Raw genomic sequence first — 22,444 nt, 5'->3', positions numbered from 1 at the left:
CAGCGGTAGAAAATTAAATGATAACGCGCTAACTGTGATGTCGATCACGATCGGAGAAGTTTGATAATCGATATGAAGATGCCGATCTGGTTATTTTTACACCGGCTATTAATTAAATTGTGATGATTTCGACTAAGACTAATCCAAAGTTAACTGTATTTATAAACGAATAAAAGCTTGACGATGACCGCGATTTATTTGAGATTTTTTGAGATGAAAATTAGGAGTCTTGGTTAAAGAATTTATACTTACAGATCTGAATATTTCTGTAATAAGTTTTAGGTACTCTAGGTAAGATGAAGGTAATTTCGTTTCTGGCTACAAAGAAAAAGAAAAAAGGCCTGTTTATGTAAATTTAGTTATATACAATACAGGGATACTGTTTTAGAAACTGTATCCGGCCGGCTGAAAACTAGAAAGTAAAATTGTTCCATAAACTGCAGAACTTATTTTAAATCTCGTCGATTTAAAAATTTAAGTAGAAATATCGACGGCTCTACGTGTATAAATCCTTCACCGAGTAGAAACGATATATATAATGCGTTGCTTTTCAAAAGAAAGGGATATTGATTTATTGGTTTATACTATCTGCCCCGGTCTTTCCGAATTAACAAGAGATGGTGATCCCTGTCAGAGGTTTTTGTGAGAGTAATTATATTCATTTTACGAGAACGAAGGCGTCACTCGTAGGGCCAAATAGCCTGTACTATTTCAGCGTGCTTGGCGTGTCGATAGACGACTTTTTATCAGTTTCGATAAAGAAGGCGGAAAACCGCTTTCCAAGTAAGCCCGACAGGTTACTGGGATTCTCGTTACTTTTAAGGACCGGTATGTAATTTTCGGAAGTGACATGTGAATCTTGTCACGAGTCCATTAAAATCTTTAACGGTACGTATTTTAGTTCTTAACCGGTACGTTTGTGGCGCTTAAGGTAGCCGATACGCGGATATTTTTATGTATAGAGCAGCACGGACACTGGTGATTCGGCCAAAATAATGTTCATTTTTTAGGTCGTCTCTTAACAATTATTTTATATTTCATAAGGGTTAACTTTTATTTCCGTTTTGTATCCTGTATAAAGGGTTTTGTTTATAATAGAATATAGTAAAAGAAGAATTTCGTAATTCGATTCGCTTGTTCATGTACGATCCCAGTTCCTAACCAAATAAATCGATTCCGATAACTTAAATTTTTATTTGAAATCCTTCTCTACGGTGGTCCTGTTAAAAAGTTTTTTCGGTATAAATTAATCGGGAGATATTTTTAAATGAAAATTGCAAATACACGATTTGAATTTATTACTTCTTTGTTTTTGGGATTATTATTGCTTTATACTAGATCGTTAAGCAGAACGATGTGTACATCCATGGCACTCATTCAAAGTATTTTTACAGTAGCGGTCCGAGGTTTCTTGACGGATCGGTCAAGTCCGCTATCAATTCAAATGATCTTTCTTTAGGAATATATATAATAATTGAGTAATCGAGTATTTTCGCGTAAAAATTTAAGAAAAGTAGTAGGAAAACTGTTTAGAATTATAGTACGTATTTCCGCTGTCCAGAGAGTCTTGTTTCTTATGTAGGATTCTACTATATTTAATTCGCTTTCTTTTTCTTATTGTTATTAACATTTGGGGGGAGGGGTTATCGCCTTTGTTTTGTTGCGAACGATTTTCTTTCATATGGACGGGGTTTTTTGTAGTCTTATATGTTACTTTAAATAAAAATAAAAATAAAAAAGTAAAGTAATTTAAACGAAAATACTTCAAATTTTCTTTACATCTGAACGTTTTGGAGCCGGAATCAAGTTAAGAGATAATAAATTACGTTATTAATTTGTTTTCAATTTAGAACCGACATAAAATAATTGAAATCTAAAGAAAAATAAAAAAAATATATTATCTTTTAATTTTTAATGCGTGTTTTAAAATCGATTCCATTTTCTGATTTATATGCGAGGTTATTCGTATGACGTGTTATCAAAATAAAGGAGAGACTAACGTCGAGTATATTTGTTATAATGTAATTATTTTAGCGAGTGATTAATCGAATACATTTATTTCTAATTTTATTTATTATAACAGATTGATTAAGGCTGTATTCCGTCAATCTGTCGAGGTACTTTATTTATAGTTTTTCCATATAGCAAGTAATCTTTTTTTATATTCATAAAATTACTTCAGTGATGAAATTTTTTTACGGTCATTGAATTTATTAGCACAAAAAAAAAGAACTGAAAATGTTATTCCGTTTTTTATAATGATTTTTGAACCGTGTCGCAAGAAAGCTTAAAAATAAAAAAATATTGTGTCGCGTACGATCTTAATTTTTTTTAGTATCTTAAAAAAATGTCGGAGACCGAAAATATGAAATTTTGTGTGGTGACAATCGATGCATAGATTTGAAAGCTACTTTTTTTTTTTGTAAATATATTATTATTCGTGTTGCGAAATGAGGTGTAATGAATCTTTTTATTGAAAATTAATGTCTGAATTGTACTTTCTAATTTTATAGATTAACCGTTTCTGTAGGTATACCATTATACTTTAAAGTGGATCACAGATATTGTCCGTGAATAAATTATGCTGTTTTTTTTTCATTGAACGAATTGTACTGTTTGCGCTCTATATTGCAGAGAAATTGGCAGCTGAATTTGCTTTGTTACAGTAACGAAAAAAACAATCGTAAAAAATGTAACTATGGTTAGAATGTGTGTTATAGTATTTTTAACCTCTAAAAAATTAAATCAGTTTACGGTATTTATGACGCTGCAAGAATTCATATCGCCTAATTTTTTTTAATTGTATCGGCTACAATATCAAGTGGCGCTACATTTTTCGAATCGTTTCGAAATTTTGACGACGGTTAACATTCTATCAGATCTCTTATTCTTCCTCAATTCCGTGTATCGTTCTTGAATTTTAATATTTTAATTTAAATTTAGTTTAATTGCAAAAATTGTTACTCCTACCTAATTACATACGTCTTTCAAGATCGTTGTTTTGTAAACTTATAGACTGCGGCTTAATTATTTTAAAATCCACTTTTTTATGTTTTTGACCGAACGTTTTAAAATATATACAGGATACTAATAAAATGTGGGAACCCTTAAATAACTTGTCGACAGTTAAACGTAAACAAATTAAATTTTGCCGACGTTCATATCTCGAAATGATTATTTTTTTGGCATTAGATCACCTCTATGTAAAATTCCAAAATCTTAAATTAAAATATAGGGTTGTAAAGTATAATTCTAAAGGGAATTGAGAAACAAAAATTAAAGGGTTTGAAAAAAAAACTTCAGGATACAACAATCCTGACCAGAATGCCGAACATTTACTATTTTCCACAGCTTATTTCAAAAGGCCAATGATATATCCCAAGTAGTCGAGTCATACAAGAAATTGCTCGTTTTATAACATTTATTTAATGGTTTTTTGTTTTTAAGTTTTAGGTATTACCTAATTTTGTTTACCGAGCAGTTACGTAAGAGATTGTTTTTTTCCCCATCGTTTCAAAAGCGGCCTGTAGTAAACGGCAACCATTATGGTTTAAGCAGTTTAAGCTCGATGTTTTTTATGCTAAAATGTTTGATTTTGAATGCCTTTAAAATGACACGTTCCATCCCTACACCTTGCACGTAAGATTTTGGAATTTTCTCCACCGCCATAGGCGGCTTGGTAATGTGGTGATTTTGTGTCGAAAAATAGATCATTTCGAGATGAACGTCGGCTAACTTTTATATTTTTACATATAACTCTCTACAAGTTATTTAACGGTCTATTAACATTCAGTCTATAAATAAATAATAATTACCTAAACATATAGGTATTTATTATACATGACCAGATGATGATTTCTTGCTTTTTTTCTTTGTTTTTTTAGATGTAATTCTCGTCATAATGCGTCATTTTAGATAACTTGCCAAATGTTGCAGTTAAAGGGTGTAAAAAATATAGAAAATGTTGTTTTGTAATGTAAAACACCTGCGCTAATCTCATTAACACCTGCGTACCGTTTATTTATTTTTATTGGCTTAGCAAGAAAAACAGTCTATGATTTTTCAGTAGATTTTTTTTTAAGATCAGTTTTAAATTGCTCTTAAATAAAAACCGGCTGAAAAAAAAATATTTCTTCTTCCCTATTGTGTACGTTGCGATCTGTTAACTAATGAACAATAAGAAAAACCCCTCTCGGCCCAATGAGATGAGGATGATATGTATGACATAAATGAGGTATAATCTTGTACAGGTTCAGACCGATCATTCCTGATATGTGTGGTTAATTGAATCCCGATCACCAAAGTACACCGGTATCCAGCGTCTAGTATTAAAATCCTTATAAAAGTAAGTAACTTTTAGTAGGATTTAAACCTCAGAATCTTCGATTTTGAAAATCATCTGTTAAACAACTGATCTGCGACGAGCTAACCTCTAGACCAGCTCGGTGGGCTGGAGGTTGGAGGTTTTTTGGAAACTGATAAATAATAGCGAAGTTATTGTGATTAACAAGAACATTGTACCTTCGATAAAATATCAGTGGAATTCGGTAGTAGTATCAACATGTTTGTGATACTAATGATATCCTAGCTTCGAGAATAAATAACAGAAGCTAATTTTGTTACCGAAATAGATCCTTTAAGTAAATTGAACGCTTTATCTGTTGTTATAGAGTGTTTTTTAAGTATAAATTAACTCTGTGTTTCGTTCATTAAACGTTCGAGTAGTTTTTGTTATTTTTGATAATAAGCGATTAATAACTTAACACTTTTAATACTTACTTTCATGATAATTTATCTATCGGGTGGTAAATCCACAGTCCCTTGTTACGGATTATTAGATACTTCATTTTTTCGTGTTATTAATTTACTATTTATTTAATATTAAGGCATTTCCGATCACATGTTTTGAAATATCGACTTCGTGGTATTATCATTTATCACTCTATTGTTAAAAAATGTACATTGTACGAGGTCTGTTCAGAAAATAACCGAACATTTTTAATTATGCATCAACGGAGATATTTATTGAAGTGCGTTTGGCAGGTTTTGTTCCTCATAACCACATGTTCTTGGATTGTTGATATTTTGTTTAGTTAACGTGTTATTGTTAGCCGAGTGGACGTGTTTAAGTGTTAGTATCGATTTTTGCGTGAAACCGAGGAAACTTTCACAGAAACGTTAAGCTTACGGAGATGATGCTCTGGGTCGTATGCAATGTTACGAATGGTTTTCACGATTTAAAAGTGGTCGTCAGTCAATTGAAGATGGCCCTCGACCAGAAAGGCCTTCGACTTAAACTGATGATAACCACGTTCAGAAAATCAGCGATCTAGTGTGTGCAAATCGCCGATTGACTGTCAGAGAACCTGCAGAAGAGGTTAGCATCTCGATCGGTTCATGCCGTCACATTTTGACTGAAAAATTGAACGTGCATCTAGTTTCAGCAAAGTTTATTCCTCGTTTGATGACCACCGAACAACAGAAAGAACATAGAGTGAACGTTTGTCGGCAACTTCCTGAAAACTTCGCTGACGTTGACAATGAAAGGATCATAACGGGGGCCGAAAGCTGGGTTTACGGGCTACGACAGAGACAAAAGTTGATATTAACAATCAAAGAGCATATGGTTACACAGGAGGTACGCGGAACACAATGCTGTCAACCGCACGTCACTAAATATCTCCGATGGCACGCAATTAGAAATGTTCGGTTATTTTCTGAACAGACCTCGTATGTCTGTAATATCTCTATAATTTTTTTACCATATTGAAAGGTTTATGCCGTACCTGTTTTAAAGCTAGTATCTCATTTTCTTTTTAGATTTCTGTAAATTATCATCTTAATATGCCCTGTTAGAAATGCGGTGGTGTGAGTTTTGAATTAAAAAAAAAAAAATGTGTCGACTAATTTCAGAAAATATTTGCTCGCTGATTTCGTCGGAGAATAGACCCAGTTTCAGTCTCGTGCCCGAGATAGGTAAATGTCGGTCGTTCTATTCACGGACTTATAAACGTTATTTATTTATTTATTTTTTTTTCATTAATCCTGTTTTACCTTCCTTTAAACGGTTTAGTCTTTAAATTATATTTTCAGTATTTTTGAATTGCGCGCGCGTAATGTATGAAAAAAAAGAAAATAAAAACTTCAAAAATGAAGAAAACATAAACCCCTAACAATCGCAAAATTTGAACAACACAATATTACTGCCAGCGTAAATTTAAAACGTTATGCAACTATGTTCATAAATGTTGATTTTAACTGTTACATCTCGGTATGTACTTAATTCGTATAAGTATATCATCAAAAACGATCTGTTGATTATTCATTTCATGTTTTGTTTAAATTTATAAATCTAATATTTTACAAGTATATTTATATTTTTATTGTTGTTACAAATTTCCAAAATGTTTAAATTAATTTTATACCCAGTAATTTTATACTTACATTGCGGTAAATGGTTGGCCATGTTAGGGGTATTACCTGTCTTCCTGCTTCTGTAATATTATGTTGTTCAAGTTTTGTGGTTGTTGGGGTTTATGTTTTCTTAATTTTTGACGTTTTTATTTATTTTTATTTTTGTTCGTTGATGTAATATAGAATTATGTATAGACTGGATGATGCGGGAACCCGCGAAAGTCGACTTTTGGTATTAAATTTAAAGTTTTTCTGTTATTGTATTTGGTAGTTTTACTGCGGTTTGAGATTAATTGGCACAGCGGTCAGTATGATGGTTATTTGAATTGTATAAATAACTCTTAACTCTAGAACAGCGCTGGTAATCGTCGTTGTCGGATTCTTGAAATACTTCTTCCGATTTGAGGAAAGTGATCTTTAAAAACGCCGCCTTTTCAGTAAAGGATTAATAATCGATGAAGCCTTTGTAATTGTTTAGTTTTAACTAAATGTTAAATACCGCTACCAGCTGTCAGTGGCAGAGGTTTTCGGTGTATCGTCAGTAAAATGTTTAGAAAGAAATAATTATTTTGTTGTTACTCGTTTGTTTTTATTTTCTTTTATTTATTTATTATTATTATTATTGTAGTAGTTCATTTATCCTTCAATGATTTATTTTAAACGAAACTTTTATTTCTTCGCATAATATAGATCCTTTTTCTCGTCCGTTGTAGGATTTTTTTCGTATTGACGGATACAATCGTTTTACGGATGCGACCAGGCGTCCCGTGTAGTTTACTATATAACAGCCCTGATTTGGACACAAACACACACGAATGTAAACTGTATTAGTGCTCCGGATGTAATCGTATTATACACGGTGGTGACATAGTGGCACGGACCGGGTATAGCCACAATATAAACAGCCAGGTCATCACACGGTTGTAGTTAGTAGTGCGGGCGTGTCTTTCTGTGTCTTTATTTACTTCCTGTTACTACCACTCGGTGCGTAACAACAATACATCGAGGAGGGGGTGTGTGCGTGTGTGGTAAATTACTATATAGTCTTTGATGCTGTTGGTCGTATGAATGACATTGTTTTGCGATGTATGTTACATGTCGATATTATCTATCTGCTGTCGTTTAAGGAAAGAAAACAGCCCCGCGGATGAAGCAAAACCAGGATTGTGACATTGTTTTAGGTTGCATTCTTCATTGAAATCGAAGTTTATTTTTAAAATTATTGTAAACGATTTCAGAGATATCTTGTATACTATACATGAATTAAAATAAAAATTGTATTAAAACAGTTGTCTAGTAATTTACACTTTTGCATGTAGTAATATTAAATTATTGTTATAAAATTGTTCCGTTATTAATTTATTTCATAATTTCTTTTTTTAATTAAAGCATTAGCGAGTCCTATATAGCAGTGTTTCTCAATATATATTTTTTTTGGCGGACCGGTAAAGTTAATAGAAAAATATAAGGGATCGGCAGACCCTCGCTTAGATTTTTTGACGAGTACAAAAAAACTTACAATCGTTTTTATTTTATTAGTAATTAAATTTACATATACATAATTTTAATTAATATCATTTCTATCTAAAAACAACAAAACAATAAAGGAAAATCAGCAAACAAATTTAGGTTGTTTTATTTAAAAATAGGAACTATAAACAAATCATATTACAAACTAATTGTACATAATGAAAGTTAATGAAAAACTTCTTGTTGCTCATTTTGCTCAGTTATTTCAATGTCGGGTTGTAAATTACTTAAACCTAATCGAAGAGATGAATTTATTGATAAAAGATTTCTTGGTTTGGTTTTAATAAGTGTCATAGCTGAGAATCCAGCTTTACGCAAATATGTGGTTAAAAAGGGAAACAGCATTTTCATGGCTTTATGTAAATTTGGGTATTCAGCTTTTTATTGCAATCCAGAATTTAATTAAATTCATAGTTGAAAAATTGTTTTTTAATGTTACGTCTGAACTCAGTTCCAAAAGAAACAAACGTTCTTCGTCTTCGTTACTTAAATTTCTATTATGGCAATTATTTTTCAAATCCATCATATAATGACTGTAAATATTGGCATATTGCTACATTCAGATTTTTCAACTATTAATTAATTTTGTGTAGTAATAAAATCGTAATAAGAATTAAATACTTTACGATTATTTTCTTCAATTTTTTAACCAAAATTTAATTTTTTTTTTGGTTAAAATGCATCAATTTTGTTTAGTAAGTAAATGTAATTTTCATACTTCTCTGCAAATCTAAATTAAGTCGTTTATGTAAGAAAATATGTCACTTAAAATATGCCAGTTTCGGAATTGAATACGTATTGGAAAAACATTTTGATAACGGAGACTATTTTTCTACCAAAAATATTTTTTCCCTTTCCGCCCTTAATTTTTTAGTCTGATAAGCACTTTCCTTTGCGAGAGCCATCTTACTTCTGCATGAAGTAGAGATGTTGATGTTCTGCTCTTACCTTTTGACAAAGATTGGCAAATAATCGAGAGTTAACATCGCTTTTCTGTATACAATTTTTGTCGATTCGAGGAGAACATCGTTTAATTCATGTGACATATTTCTGGCTGATAAGTGCTGACGATGTGTTAGTAATATGTCAGGAAACGCATGAATCCTTATTTTTACTCCTCAATGTTTCCCAGTCGTGTTTACTGTTATATCGGTACATAGACTGATACAATTTTTTCAGTTTAAGAAATGTTTTAATATACTAATTTAGTGAATCAAATATTTCGGAACTTGTGTGGGAATCTAAAGCTTTGCAAAATAAAAATTCTTCTTTTATTTGTTTAGAATAATAGTCAACGTACCCTAAGTAGCAGAGTAAAATAGCTTTTTTAGAAATATCGCATGATTCGTCGATCTGGATGGCAAACATTGGTGATTCTTTAATACTTTTTATTAACTGTTAATTCAATATTTTCAGATCAATTCGACGATTAATCTATCATTGCAGACTTGAACTGCAATCTGAGGAACAATTTGTCTGATATGTCCTGAGATCGGACAATCTGGAATTGATCTGATCAGATCTGAGGGTCCAAATATTTCATTGCAAACATCAATTAACACCGATTTAATTAAATTTTCTCCGGTTGTGAATGGTTATTTTGTTTTGGGTATATGTAGTGCAATTAAATATGAACTTAATGCGATTTATTTTGAATAAAAGTTCTTTAATTTTTTTCTTTTGGAGATTAAATTGTTTTTGTCGTTTTAAATATTCCAATGGTTTCTGTTATAGTTCGGGATGTTTTGATTTTAAATGTCGCAAATTTTGGACGGTTTCATGGTATCATTATTCTTAACTTTCTTACATATTACGCACATTGGACGTACATCGTCTTCCGTAGAATCTCACCAAAGACTAAAACCATATTTCAAGTTTCACGTACTCATCATTGTGTAGCGTCTTGTGATAACAGATTTATTTTTCTTGTTTGGTGGACGTTCATTTTCTGCTTCACTCGATTTTTCTGTATTTCCATTTTCCGGAGTAGAACTTATCAGTGCAGAAAAAATTATGTAAAGTTCCTTGTCCATTTTTTACTCGTTTTAAGAAGAATAGAATTATATTTTTGCAATAATTAAAAGTAAACCACTTCACTATGTACAAGTAGTCGACTGCGTAAAGTAAAGAATGTAATTGTAAATGTAGCGGTTTCAATAAATTGAACATGCACATTGCTAAGTCATAAAACAAAGGTACCGCCAAAGCCGCACTCTTTAGTGCGGCGTTGTTTTGATATCTTCCGCTACTACACTTCATGCGTCGCGGGATAGTTTATTGTTGCCGATTGTGCAAAAAGAATAAATGTAATCAATAAATTAAACGTGCACCAGTATTCGCCAGTGTATATGTACAGAATATTATTAAATAGTTATAATAAATAAATTTTGTATTACAGTTATATGAATTTTTTTATGTTCTTTTTTTCTCAGATTTTTAAAGTTTAATTTTTTTTGTGGGCCAATTTGTTCAGGGACTGATAGCATTATCTCGCGGACCGGTGGTTGAGAAACATTGCTTTACAGTGTTCTATTGAACCAACTTCTTTATTTTATGCACTTTAATAATTTTGTTACTATAATAATTTTTTATATTTTAATATATTTATTAAGAATCTATTTGTGACATCTAATGAAATCGTTTGAAGTCAAAAGAAATTACAATAATTTCAACTCTTAACTGATTTAAATGGTTGTGAACATTAGAATTCATTTTTTTAACATGTTGATGCAGTCAACGAAATATGATTGTGATAGAAGTTTTAAATTTACAAAATAACACCTAAATTTTAGGGTGCAGTCATAGTTTAATTGAACTGTTTGATTTTATAAGATAAACGGGTTTCGTATTAAATATAACATTTCGTCAAACCTAAGCCATATGTTCATCAGTAAGTGAATGAGTATGTAAGAGTATAATTTTTTGTACCATCCCTCAAAACATCTTAATTGATGAATTTTAAAGTTCTCTGACTGTAAATGAACCTCTTGTTATATAATCAAATTAAGTATCTGACTGAACTGTTATCATCTATCAAAAAGTTTTCTGTAAATTGCATAATTATGTACAAAATTTGAGAAACATTTTTCTCTTGTCCAGCAGTCCTTAATCTCAAACAACTGAGTCCTTTGGAAAGTACTGAATTTTGACTCGTAAAGATTTTGAATACTTAAGAATGTTTGGTTTATTTAAAGCTGTGTCCCCCTATAGATTTTTTTGACTCTCAGGGGTTAAATTTTCTTGTAAAAGAATAATGGGAGGCCTGTATTTGGACAGAGTCGTATTTTGCAGGTAATTCCATACTCCTATCTTTGGCTAAAGAAGTTGTATTTCTCTTCTTTTGTTTTTAAACATATCTGATACTTTTTATTTGTGTAAAGTACAGTGAAAAATTAAATCCTGCAACCAAAAAATATGGACTTCTGAAGAATAAAGTTCACATAAGACTTGTGGTTGCAAAGGTTGTAAAAACCATCTTAAATTTACCCGTAAATTCTTAGATAATGTAATAATAACTTTTGAATCATGTACATATTACAAGTTAGTTGAAGGGTTCAAAAGTAATAGATTAAATTTTACTGATTAGTGTGAGATGAACGTTTAAGTTCAACTCCTCCTCTGGATTCTCATTAGTCTTATTCAAGGAGATTACTGAAATACAAAAGAAAAACTTGATGTAAGCATTAGTACAGGCTACTAAATTATTGGTGATAACGTTGCTAAAATTACAAACTGAATTACTGTAAAAATGTGTTAGATGGATTTCAAAACATCTTCCTGAGATTGTAAAGTCAAGTCAGCTTGTGTAGGGAACTCAGACAACTGTTTGGATGATTATAGGGGATTATTTTATTGAAGGAGATTAAAGTTTTAGGAAAGATAATACCTTCTTGGAGATAATTCTTTCTACATCATCATTATGTATGTGATATGATCTGAGCAGCAAAGAATCCTGGTTATCTAGTCATAAAAAATTCAAAACTACTACACCATGCAACAGTTAAGGTGATACCTATGCTAAGGATTAAATTTAATCTGTAATCTTTGAAAGTAAATTATTGAATACATTAGCATTTTGGTATTTCAATTGAAACTATTCAGTTGATTGTAGAGGTACTAATGAATTCTCTTTGAAATAAAGTGAAATGTTGGAAAAATTTACAAAAAAAAAGGGGCTTTCTTTAGATAACACTTATTTGGCCGCTGCATAATTAACAATTAAAATAATTGAACAGTTAGGCTCAGGAGCTTCTGCTACATTCACCGTATTTTCAGATAACTGAAACAATCTATCTTCAGACTTATTCACGATGGAGAACTTCTTACATCATCTTCTGCAATCGCAACTAATTTGGCAGATTGTTTTCATTCGGTGTCCCTCACTTCATCATATACTAATGAATTTCAGAGGTACAAGATGCAGATAGAAATAGTATCGTTAAACATTGGTGATTTGGTCGATGAATTAAATGCTCCCTTTACATTCAGTGAGTTTTCGCATGTACTAAAAGACTCACGTGATATCTCCCCTAACAACATTTATTTCAATAGTATGTTCTTAAACCTTTCCAATTCAGAATTACAACACCTATTGTGTTTTTATAATGTGTTGTTCTCTGTACAAGTCTTTCTACCCGTCTGGTTGGAAGCCATTGTTGTACCAGTTCTTAAAATTGGTAAAACAAAACATGCTTCTCAGACTACTCTACCTTCTTGACAAGCATTTTATGCGGATTGATGGAGAGAATGGTGAATCACAGGCTTACATGGTATTTAGAGAGACATTCTTTTATATCTCCAGAGCAGTGTAGTTTCCGCCAAGAACAATTTTCCACTGATTGTTCGGTATCACTGGAAACAGCTATCCAAAATGCTTTTCTGCCAGTGCCTCGTCGTTATCTTCTTTGAATCAGGAAGGTTTACAACATGGCTTGGTGATGTGCTATTCCAAACATTCTTTAAGAATGAGGAGTCGTAGAAAATATGTTTGCCTTTATTAGGGATATTTTTAAATGACAGAATTTTCTTTTTACATGTTGGTAATTCTGTATATTGTAGCATCACCTTGCAGAATGGAGTGCCTCAAGGAAGTGTATTAGTGTCACATTGTTTGCTAAATGTATAAAGTATTACTAAATGTGTGCAGTCAGCTGTTTCATGAGCCAATTACTCTCTCTTCTAAAGTTAAGTTTTTCGGTTTGCTTTTTGATAACCATGTTACTTGGAAGATACTTAAAAGCAAGATGTTTAAAAATTCTAGATATGCTATGAGTCCTTAGCAACACCAAGTGGGGAGCCGATCAGTCTTGTATATTGCATTTTTATTATTCTTTAGTTTGGTTCCATTTGGTTTATGATTGTATCATACATACTCTTCAGCGTATCATATCGTGCTTAAGATGCTGGATGCTATGCATCATGCCTTCCTTCATCTTGCTACAGGTGCCTTTAGATCAAGCCCTGCTGCAAGCATACTTGTTGATTGGAGTGAGCCATCACTTTGGGATAGACAAGACCAGCTGCTAGCATCTTACTCTGCTCATCTTAAAGGACAACCAAATCACCCAGTTTTTTAAAGCAGTCCTTGCAAACCCTCATTTACAGTGGTATGAAAACCATCCATGATAAACAGCACCAATGGATATTCGTAACTGGCCTTTACTGTACCTTTTAAATTTTCACACACCTATTTTCCCAGCTTATCTCTGTTCATATCCTCCGTGGAGACTCAATCCCATAAATGTTTGTTTTGACCTTACAATATATAATAAAAAATCCACAACTTCTATTGTCTTTCAGGAAATGTTTTACCACTTTCTCTCCAAGACAAACCGAGACTCAATATTATATACAAATGGGTCTAAACAGAATGATACCATTGGATGCACTTTTATTGTAAATGACAGAATCTATATGTTCTGTGTACTTAGTAGTACAACTGTCTACATTGCTGAACTGTATGCCATCAATAAGGCTTTGAATATTATTTACCCAAAATACTGTTATATCTGTATTTGTAGTGATTTGTGCAGTACACTCCAAGCTGTAGAAGATTTGTATTCTAGACATTATATCGTCAACAAAATTCATAATGCAATCGCAGAGTTGAACTGTTGCAACGCACAAGTGAGTTTCTTCTGCTGGATCCCTAGTCATGTGGTAACAAACGTGCAAACTCTGCTCCTAAAGATACATATAGCCAACTGTCTTTCACCATTCATGTTACTACTGCTGATTTTATTAATTCACACCCCTTGAGGAAAGCAGCAAGGTGACTGGACTGTTATAGTACATAATAAACTCAAGGCTACTTGGTGCCATGGGGCTTTACATGGAGAAAAATTGTGGTTAGGACTTAGTAAAATCTACCCATGGGTATCTGATGTCATTAGAAAACTCACCTATATGTATATGATGTAACTGCTGCTTGATTGTGCCATATACTTGTGGTTTGCATATGTTATGCGGCCTTGCATCATAAATTTAAATTGCCAAGAAAGATTGGCTGAATCCTGGGGAATGATAAGGTTTTAGACTGGGTGTTGTTATTTCTATGAAGTATCAGTTTGCTTTGAAGAATTTAATATTAGTTCTTTTGTATCTTATTTAAGATACAAATCTTAAATTCTTTAAGATTCTTTTGTTATCCAAGAAGAGGTCCTTTACAATCCTTTCGGACTTCGTTAATTTTAGTTATGTTTAGTTAAATTCTATATTTTCTAATTATGTTATTTTTAAGATTACGAATGTGATATTAGTTTTATGTGAGTTTTTAGTGTTAGTTTAGTTGTGATTTATTTGTAATTTTTTGTTTTTTTGTTATATGTTTGTTTTTCACCTTCAAAAAATAAAAAAAATAAATAAATATACATCCACCTTATAGTTTCCGACCTTGCCTCATCAGATCAGACATCTTTTTGTTTGGGCCCTTCAAGAAATTATTAAATTTAACTGAGATGTTGAAGTAATATAAACAGATAAACAAAACCAGTTCGGACTTCCAAGATAAAGAATTCTCTTTGCTGCTACCATAAAATACATTCAGTAACGATGCTGGAGATATATAAATGTAGTCGGGGACATTATGTTGTTGAAAATAGTTTTTAAACTAAACCATTACCGATTAAAATATTTTAAAATTACAATTTGTCCATTACTGGAAAATGCTGGTGCATATATTTCTATAAATTACAATACATTTAATAGGAATATATTTTGTAAGTTACAAATTCCCTAATTTTATTTATCTGTTGTTTTATTTTTAGGTAGAGAATGGACCATCATCGCAAGACAACTCCCATATCACCAGAAGTTGCACTTGCTAACGATGTATTCGATCAGTTTTGTGCAGCTGCAACATTCAAATCCATCCTTGGACATTACAGGCATCTGTGTGAATTACTGCACGTTAAACCTACAAACTTTCCTCTTTTTTATCCAAAGCTTAAGGTAAGCATCTGATCATTTATTCTTAGCATTGTTTAACTTGAAGGTTTTATGTATGATAAATATCGTGATAGGAGACACATTACGTTCACCTTAAAGAAGTACATTTATAATGAGATATCAGAAAGTGGTAGCAAACTGAATGGAGTAACTGAAAATAGAGGTGAATATTTTAGAAAGGTGTCATCATTAGGTGATTGCTCAGCCTGTCTTAATAATATTTAGTAAGCAATTGTTAATGTTAGCTAGCAGACACATGTATGTGTACTCTCTTTAAAAAAATGGTTGTTACAGTGCTTGTTACAATGCTTCAGTATACAGTAGAGGAGCTGAATGTTGCCGTTGTTTGTTTTCTTTTTAGGCTTGCCAAGAGTAGTCATTGAGGAAATATCTTTTCATATCTAGATCTGTTTCTTACATAAAGCTGTGTCCAACCACGTTGTAAATTTTGTCGAGGATTCTTGATAAATGTTTACCAAATTGGCCTGGTTGTTCTGTTCAGATCACAAAAGAACCAGCAGCATGAAAAATGAGAAGATGATTTGAATCAAGTAGTGACAGACAGTGCAGCAACTTTTTGTGGTATCGCTTCTAACAAATTGCATATTTATTGTTGAATTTCAGAAACTACTTATGATAGGTGACAAGATAATTGACTGAGGAATAGAAAATGAGTCGAATGTGCCTATGAGTGGACCCTCGGTGTGTCAGTGGACTTATAAAGGAGAAGACACAGTTAACAGGATTGTTTTTAGGGTAGAATCATCAGAGTATCGTGCCGCTAACTAAAATTGAGATGTGATTCAATGGAAACACACTTTTGTGGAAAGGTGAATCCTTCTTCACCTTTGTACAAGAAATTGTGCTCCTAGCTGGTGATGATATGCTTACAGTATTTTGGGATTATGGAGCCTTCTTGCTCAGTTCAAAAAATGTGATGACAATTTAAATACTACACGCTCTAATTTTTATTTTTGTTGGTATTTCAGGCTACAAGTTTAAGAAAAAATTCAGGTAAGCTAGAGATGTATTGCTTGATTAGGACAGTGCCAGAACTCATACGGCTTAATTAACTTTTTGTTGGTTGGTTAGTCAGTGATTAGGGTTGCAATTTCTTCAGGGTCTGCCTTAAAGCTCTAGTCCTGAGTGATTTAACTCCTCTGGTCTGCTAAAAGGTGAACAGGTTTGCTCCCATATCCTGGTTGATAATGTTAGGCATAAACTACGAATTTGGCTGAAACAGCAGCTTGAAGCTTTTCTGCAGAAGATTTTAGGTGTTGTTGAAAAAAGTGAGATAAATGTATTACTGTTGACATAGATTTAAAAAAAGTAAAAATGGCTATTATCTTGCTGAATATTTATATTTAAATATTCATTAAACATCATTAAGCAATGATGATTAATATTTTTAATGAGGTCATACACTTTTTCCAACCATGATTTAAGTAAATTGTTGGTTTGTTGTAGATCAGTACGGTAAGTAAATAGAATCTGCTCTGAAAATATGATATGAATATATATGTGCATGCATGTGTTCCTGTACACATTAAAATGCTCCTGTAGTAATTATTGAGGAGTTTACTCAATTCTCTGAAATTATGACTCTGTTGAACACATTTTTTAAGTGATTGGTGACCCCTTTCAGCTTTCTTATAAATTTTGCAATTATTCCATGTAACATACAGACAGTAATGTGTAATCTCCAGTGAAATGTGATTTTGATTTATTTTTCTGTTACTGGTTTTTCATTGTTTGAAGTAACACTTCAGTATGAATTAAAATTTATTATTTTTTATATTTTTTTTATATTTCAGGCCAAACTTAGATCATGGAAAGCTCAGGCATTATGGAATAAATACGATAAAAGAGCTACTCATAAATGTTACAACAGAGGCAAAGCATGTCCTAATACCCGGGTATGTATAATGTTATTATATTCAGTATTTTTTTTTAGTGCACTAATACTGGCCCGCTACAGAAACTGATTTTGTATGTGGGATTCCTCAATGTGCTATATAAATTAGAGGATTATCTGTAACATCTTTTAACGGATGGTTCATTGTTTAAAATTATGATGGACAGTCCTGTTACAGAATCCTTACAGTATTACTCTTTGTTGCATGACTTTTTTCCCCTCTTTTTCTTTAATATTTACGATAAATATGTGACAGATAATAAAATTTTGTTGATGAATTCATCTTTGTCAGTCTGATAATTGTTTGTTGTTATAAATTTATCAATGTTTTTATAATATTAAATAATAAGATTAGATTCCTTGATTGTGGGAAAATCTCTAATTTGTGAGTTTCAAATTCTCTGCTCGCTAGACATGTGCTACCAGAATGTGAAAATATTATCCTTCTATTCATAAATACTCTGAAAGTCAGTTGTAAATAGATCAGTAGTAGGAATCTGTACCATAAGAATTTTATTGTCCCGAATAGAAATCTATCTGTTGCAGTAAGGTATTACATTTGTTGTAGGAAGTAGATTGTCCTGTGTTCAATATCTTACTGTAGTTTTTTTATTTTAAGAACATCCTTAAATGTGGGCTTACTTTACTATTTAATATTTATACACTGCACGTAATTCCAGGAGCAATTGATGTTCTTTAGGAAGACTTAAGCTGTCTCTTAATGGTTTTTTTCTTGAAGGAAAACAGTTTTATTTAGCTAATATTAAGGTTATTAATGAAAAATTATTGATTGGTAATGTCAAAATATGTTATCAGGAAGGTTCTGTTGAAATTAATAAAAAAATACTAAATTCTTGTGAGGCCATGGAGAGGAAGCCCTTTCTCACTTCTCACTTTGTGGAGGGACTCCTAAAGCTAACTTCTTGTCAGGATTGTTTGTCTAAGTATCTTTTCAGGTCCCTTGGTAATCATAATTCCTTTTGGTTTTTTGGACGTAGATCATGTTACTTCTTGGTCCATGCTGAAGTGTAGGATCCTGAAAGCCAACATGTTCTGGTTACCTGTGACTTTTAATGAAACTATTTTGTTCGTGTCTGTGCAGTAAGCCTGTCAGGTAAAACTAAGCTTCTTGATCCTGCCTAAACCACAATAAAACAAAATAAATCTATTATATATTTACTTCTATTTTTGTTTAATAATCTTTATAGTAATTAGTGTATAAAGAAAAACCCATGCTAAATAGTTACTGTGAAATTCCACTCATTATTTTATTGTGTTCGTTTGGATTGGGCCTGTTTAGTTACTGTGATAAAAGCTACTTATTTGATTAGCATGATTTGAACTCTTAATCGGCTTGTGAATTTCATTTTCTAGTGCATTATAATCAATTATTGCTGCAAAAAATGAGGTAATTCTTGTCCTTATATTTACTATAAATCTTAAATAAGAGATTTTTGTTATATGTTGAAATATAGGTTTCATTTTCCATTAAAATTAATAACAATATAACACCATCCAAAAGAACAACATAGGTATTTTTGTTTATAAATTATTTCTTCTCAAATATTGATTAAATTAAATCTTGATTGAATTATATTCTACCTATGTGACAGTTCACCTTTGGAGTATAATGAACATGAAATGGATCTTGGCTCAATTTGTTTTTACATACTCTACATATATTGAATATTTTGTTTGATAAGTAAAATGATAAGTAAAAGAGGTGTATTCAGTGCTGTTTCAGAAATAAGTTTTAGGCATTGGTACAGGTGTCATCAATTCCCTAACGGGAGCATTGCCAACTGTAATGTAACCTTTTTTCTTTGTCACAATTACCTTTTTCTTGTTATAACTTAATATGAAGTGTTCAATAAAAATTATCACTGTATATTTATACTTCATTTGAAGAGCCTATCATTCTAAAATATTTTGATCGAAGTCCCTAATTTTGTGGTTACTTTTTTAGGAGTTACTGAGTAGCATAGAATAGTATACATTTTCTTGAATTTTTGTGGTAAAGCAGAAAGGAACAAATTTAAGTATTTGTGTATTAAATAATATCTTATTAATATGTGATTTTTATTTTATTTAAGTCTTTATTTAACATATAGTTTTTTTTGTATTACTATTTATGCATTTATAAATATTTTACTTTTATATTAGAGTAAAAATATTTATATTAATATATTACATATTTATTACGTTATAAATGAATAATTCAATATGAATTATACTACAGTAAACTTAAGGGGAATATTTTTAAAAGTGTAATATGATCTGCAAGATTGGAATATTTGTTTCTAACAGCTTTATACTTTTAACACAGTTGTTCTGCTATTGTTATCATAATTATTGCAATTTTAAAGTAATAAATCTAGAAACAAATTTGATATTCAATTTATATCTTCATGTTAGGCACTAGTTTTGAAGTCTGGAGTAAAGTTTTGTTGCTTAAATATTATGTCATTAGAAAACAGATCCAAATTTTGTACATGATAATCATTTTGCATGAAGCTAAGCTGTTTTTGTTATTTATAACATAAAAATATTAAAAAATTTCTACTGAATAAGAATTTTTTCATAAGTTATTAAAACCAACAAAATATAGCAATTCACAAGAATGTTCTCATCAACTTAGGTTAATAATAAATGTAGTTGTTTTCAATTACAAAAACAAATTATTTTCTTTCCAGAATATAAGGATAAAAGAAATTGTAGGTTTTCATTAAATTCATTCTACCAATATTTTGTTTTACAGTCTAGTCATAGATATTTTTTGATGATGTATAAGGTACAGAATCTTGGCTACCAGCAATTGGATTGAGGGTACTAGGACTTTCATTCTTTTATTAATAAAAACATAATGTCTTTTTTTGATAAATATGAAATAATTCTGTTTATAGTTCTCATTAGGTATGGGTAGATATGTTATTTTATCCATAATAAAATAAAGGAATTGCCCCCAGCATTTGCTGGAATGCATAAGGGAAATTGTGGTAAAACATTGATCTTACCAGAATCACTATAACCAATTAATTATAAAATAAAAATATTAGTTTTTTTGGTTTTTATTAATATTATTTAAAAATCTGATGTGGGAACCACATGACTTGTACGTCATTAAATTATATACACATTTTTTTTTAAAATGAAAATACATAAAATTTTATTTCATTAATAACTTATGATATTTTTTCATTATTGAATTATTGTTTATTGTAATTTTTTTTAAAAATCATTGTTTAATAATTACTAATAAATCAATATATTTAAATTAAAAAAAAAGTTTAAAAAAATAAAAGGAGATGAAGTCTTGATTGGAACCGATTAATTTCATTAATTAAAATTTAATTTGACTCTGGAACCAATGAAAATAAGTACCAGTTATGATATATTGTTCAAAAACTCTCAATGAGGACTTAATACTGCAATTAAGAAAATTCAAATATTTTTGTATTTTGGACTTTTTTGGACACTTTTGGTTCAGTTGATTGCAATCAAAAAGAGAGGTGCACAAGTAGATGTTACAACAGCCCTAAATCCAAAATTTCAACATCCTACAGCTAATTGTTATTGAGTTATACAAAATAACGTTATACATATGACGTCATGCCAAAACTAGTCAAAATGGATGTTTCTGCTGAAATTTGAAAACCAAGATTTTTCGCAATAACAAGTTTTTTCGCTTTACGTTGTACAAGGAAGTAAAAATTAATAGACAAAGTAATATTCTTTCAGTAAAAAAAAATCCTTTAATTGTTTTTTAAATAAACTGGTGGGAAGATTTTGTGAAAGGTTTGGTAATTTATAAAAATAGAAACAAAAGCATAAGAAGGTCCTTTCTCATGAGCTGAAGAATTATGTTGAATTACAAAAAAAAACAAAAAAAAAAAACAGTTTTCTTGACTAGTTTGTTAGAGGTGGATACTTTTATGTTTTAAAAGTGTAAGAAACTATTATTTGTTTTAGCAAAGATAACACATCCTTAAGTATAAACTCTAGGATAAGTTAAGATTTGTAATTTTAGAAATTTTAGTCTACTTTCAGTCCATTTATGTTTTTGAGCTTCAAATATGAAGGGAAACCTTTTTTCTTTGTACAGAAAGTTAGAGAATGCAAACAGATTAAAAATATTAAACGTTATTTTTATTTTTGTGAATAATATATTAAAAAAAAATATTTTAATTAACATCTGCTTTTGTTGAGTTATTTTCAAATGCTTCAAAGTTATAACAATAGCCTTGTTAATAACAATGTTATTGTTGTTTAATAAATAATTTTGTTCTTACTATTTTGCTATACTTTAGCTGCAAGTACTGATTTATGGTTGACAAACCATGCATGTATAAGCGGAGTTTGTAAGACATGGTGCTTATTGCTCTTTCTTCTTTGATTATGCTGCAACAGTAATTTTCCAATCTGGTTAAATCACTCTTCATTTGTCTTTTTGTCATGTGATTACTCTGTCAATTTAGATAGTCGTTTTACATGAATTACTCAGATTGGTTTCATTTTCTACATTCTTGTTTTATCATACTTATTTTAAAATTTTCATTGTGTTTTATTTGTTAGTGTATTAAGTGAACTTATATTTTTATATAATGTAAATTTTAAATAAAATTTAAAATATATATTTTTATCTCAATTTTTTTTTCTTGTGAACTGAGGTCAAGATTTCTTTTAGTGGTTCATTTATTATTTTGCATAGTCAAATCTGTTTAATCTAAGGAGATCTGTTTATTCATTTTTTAATGTTTTTCTGTTTCAAAAGAAGTCGATTGATTGACTCATATGGTATTCTGGAAGTCTCTGGGTATTTATCACCTACAGCTTTCTTACTTCAAGATCCATATAGGCTAAATCCTTCTGCACTTAAATCCATTCCAACACTTAAAAAGATATGTTTTGTTAGATTAGTTTGTTTTGATGCATGCAAGTCATATAAATTTTCTCCTCACTAGCCTCCTACAATAAACACATTCGTCTCTGCAAATACTTTGGTTTAATGATTTTCCTGTGCCATTGCATTAATAAAAAGGAATAGGAATGGTGAAACTTTTATTGATGTGATTTTTAATATATTTTGGTTGAGCAGTATGTTTGCATTCAATTATTTTCTATTGTTAATGTACTATATAC

At 30.8% G+C, this 22,444-nt stretch overlaps 1 protein-coding gene across 4 annotated transcripts in view; it reads left to right on the top strand.

Annotated features, from left to right (window-relative positions):
- The window catches only part of Mical (Molecule interacting with CasL), a 202,818-nt gene that overhangs the window by 29,704 nt on the left and 150,670 nt on the right, over window positions 1-22,444 (top strand). For all 4 annotated transcript variants that reach the window (XM_075374228.1, XM_075374225.1, XM_075374227.1 and 1 more), the window contains exons 3-4: window positions 15,210-15,393; window positions 17,205-17,306. In XM_075374228.1, the coding sequence (XP_075230343.1) occupies window positions 15,217-15,393; window positions 17,205-17,306 (279 nt within the window). In that variant the 5' untranslated portion in view covers window positions 15,210-15,216. The remainder of the gene's footprint in view (window positions 1-15,209; window positions 15,394-17,204; window positions 17,307-22,444) is intronic.

This window comes from Lycorma delicatula, chromosome 8 (genome assembly GCF_047948215.1).
Source record: "Lycorma delicatula isolate Av1 chromosome 8, ASM4794821v1, whole genome shotgun sequence".
Taxonomy (NCBI): domain Eukaryota; kingdom Metazoa; phylum Arthropoda; class Insecta; order Hemiptera; family Fulgoridae; genus Lycorma; species Lycorma delicatula.
The sequence above is the reverse complement of the archived record's forward strand: the minus strand, read 5'-3'. Positions and strand labels throughout refer to the sequence as shown.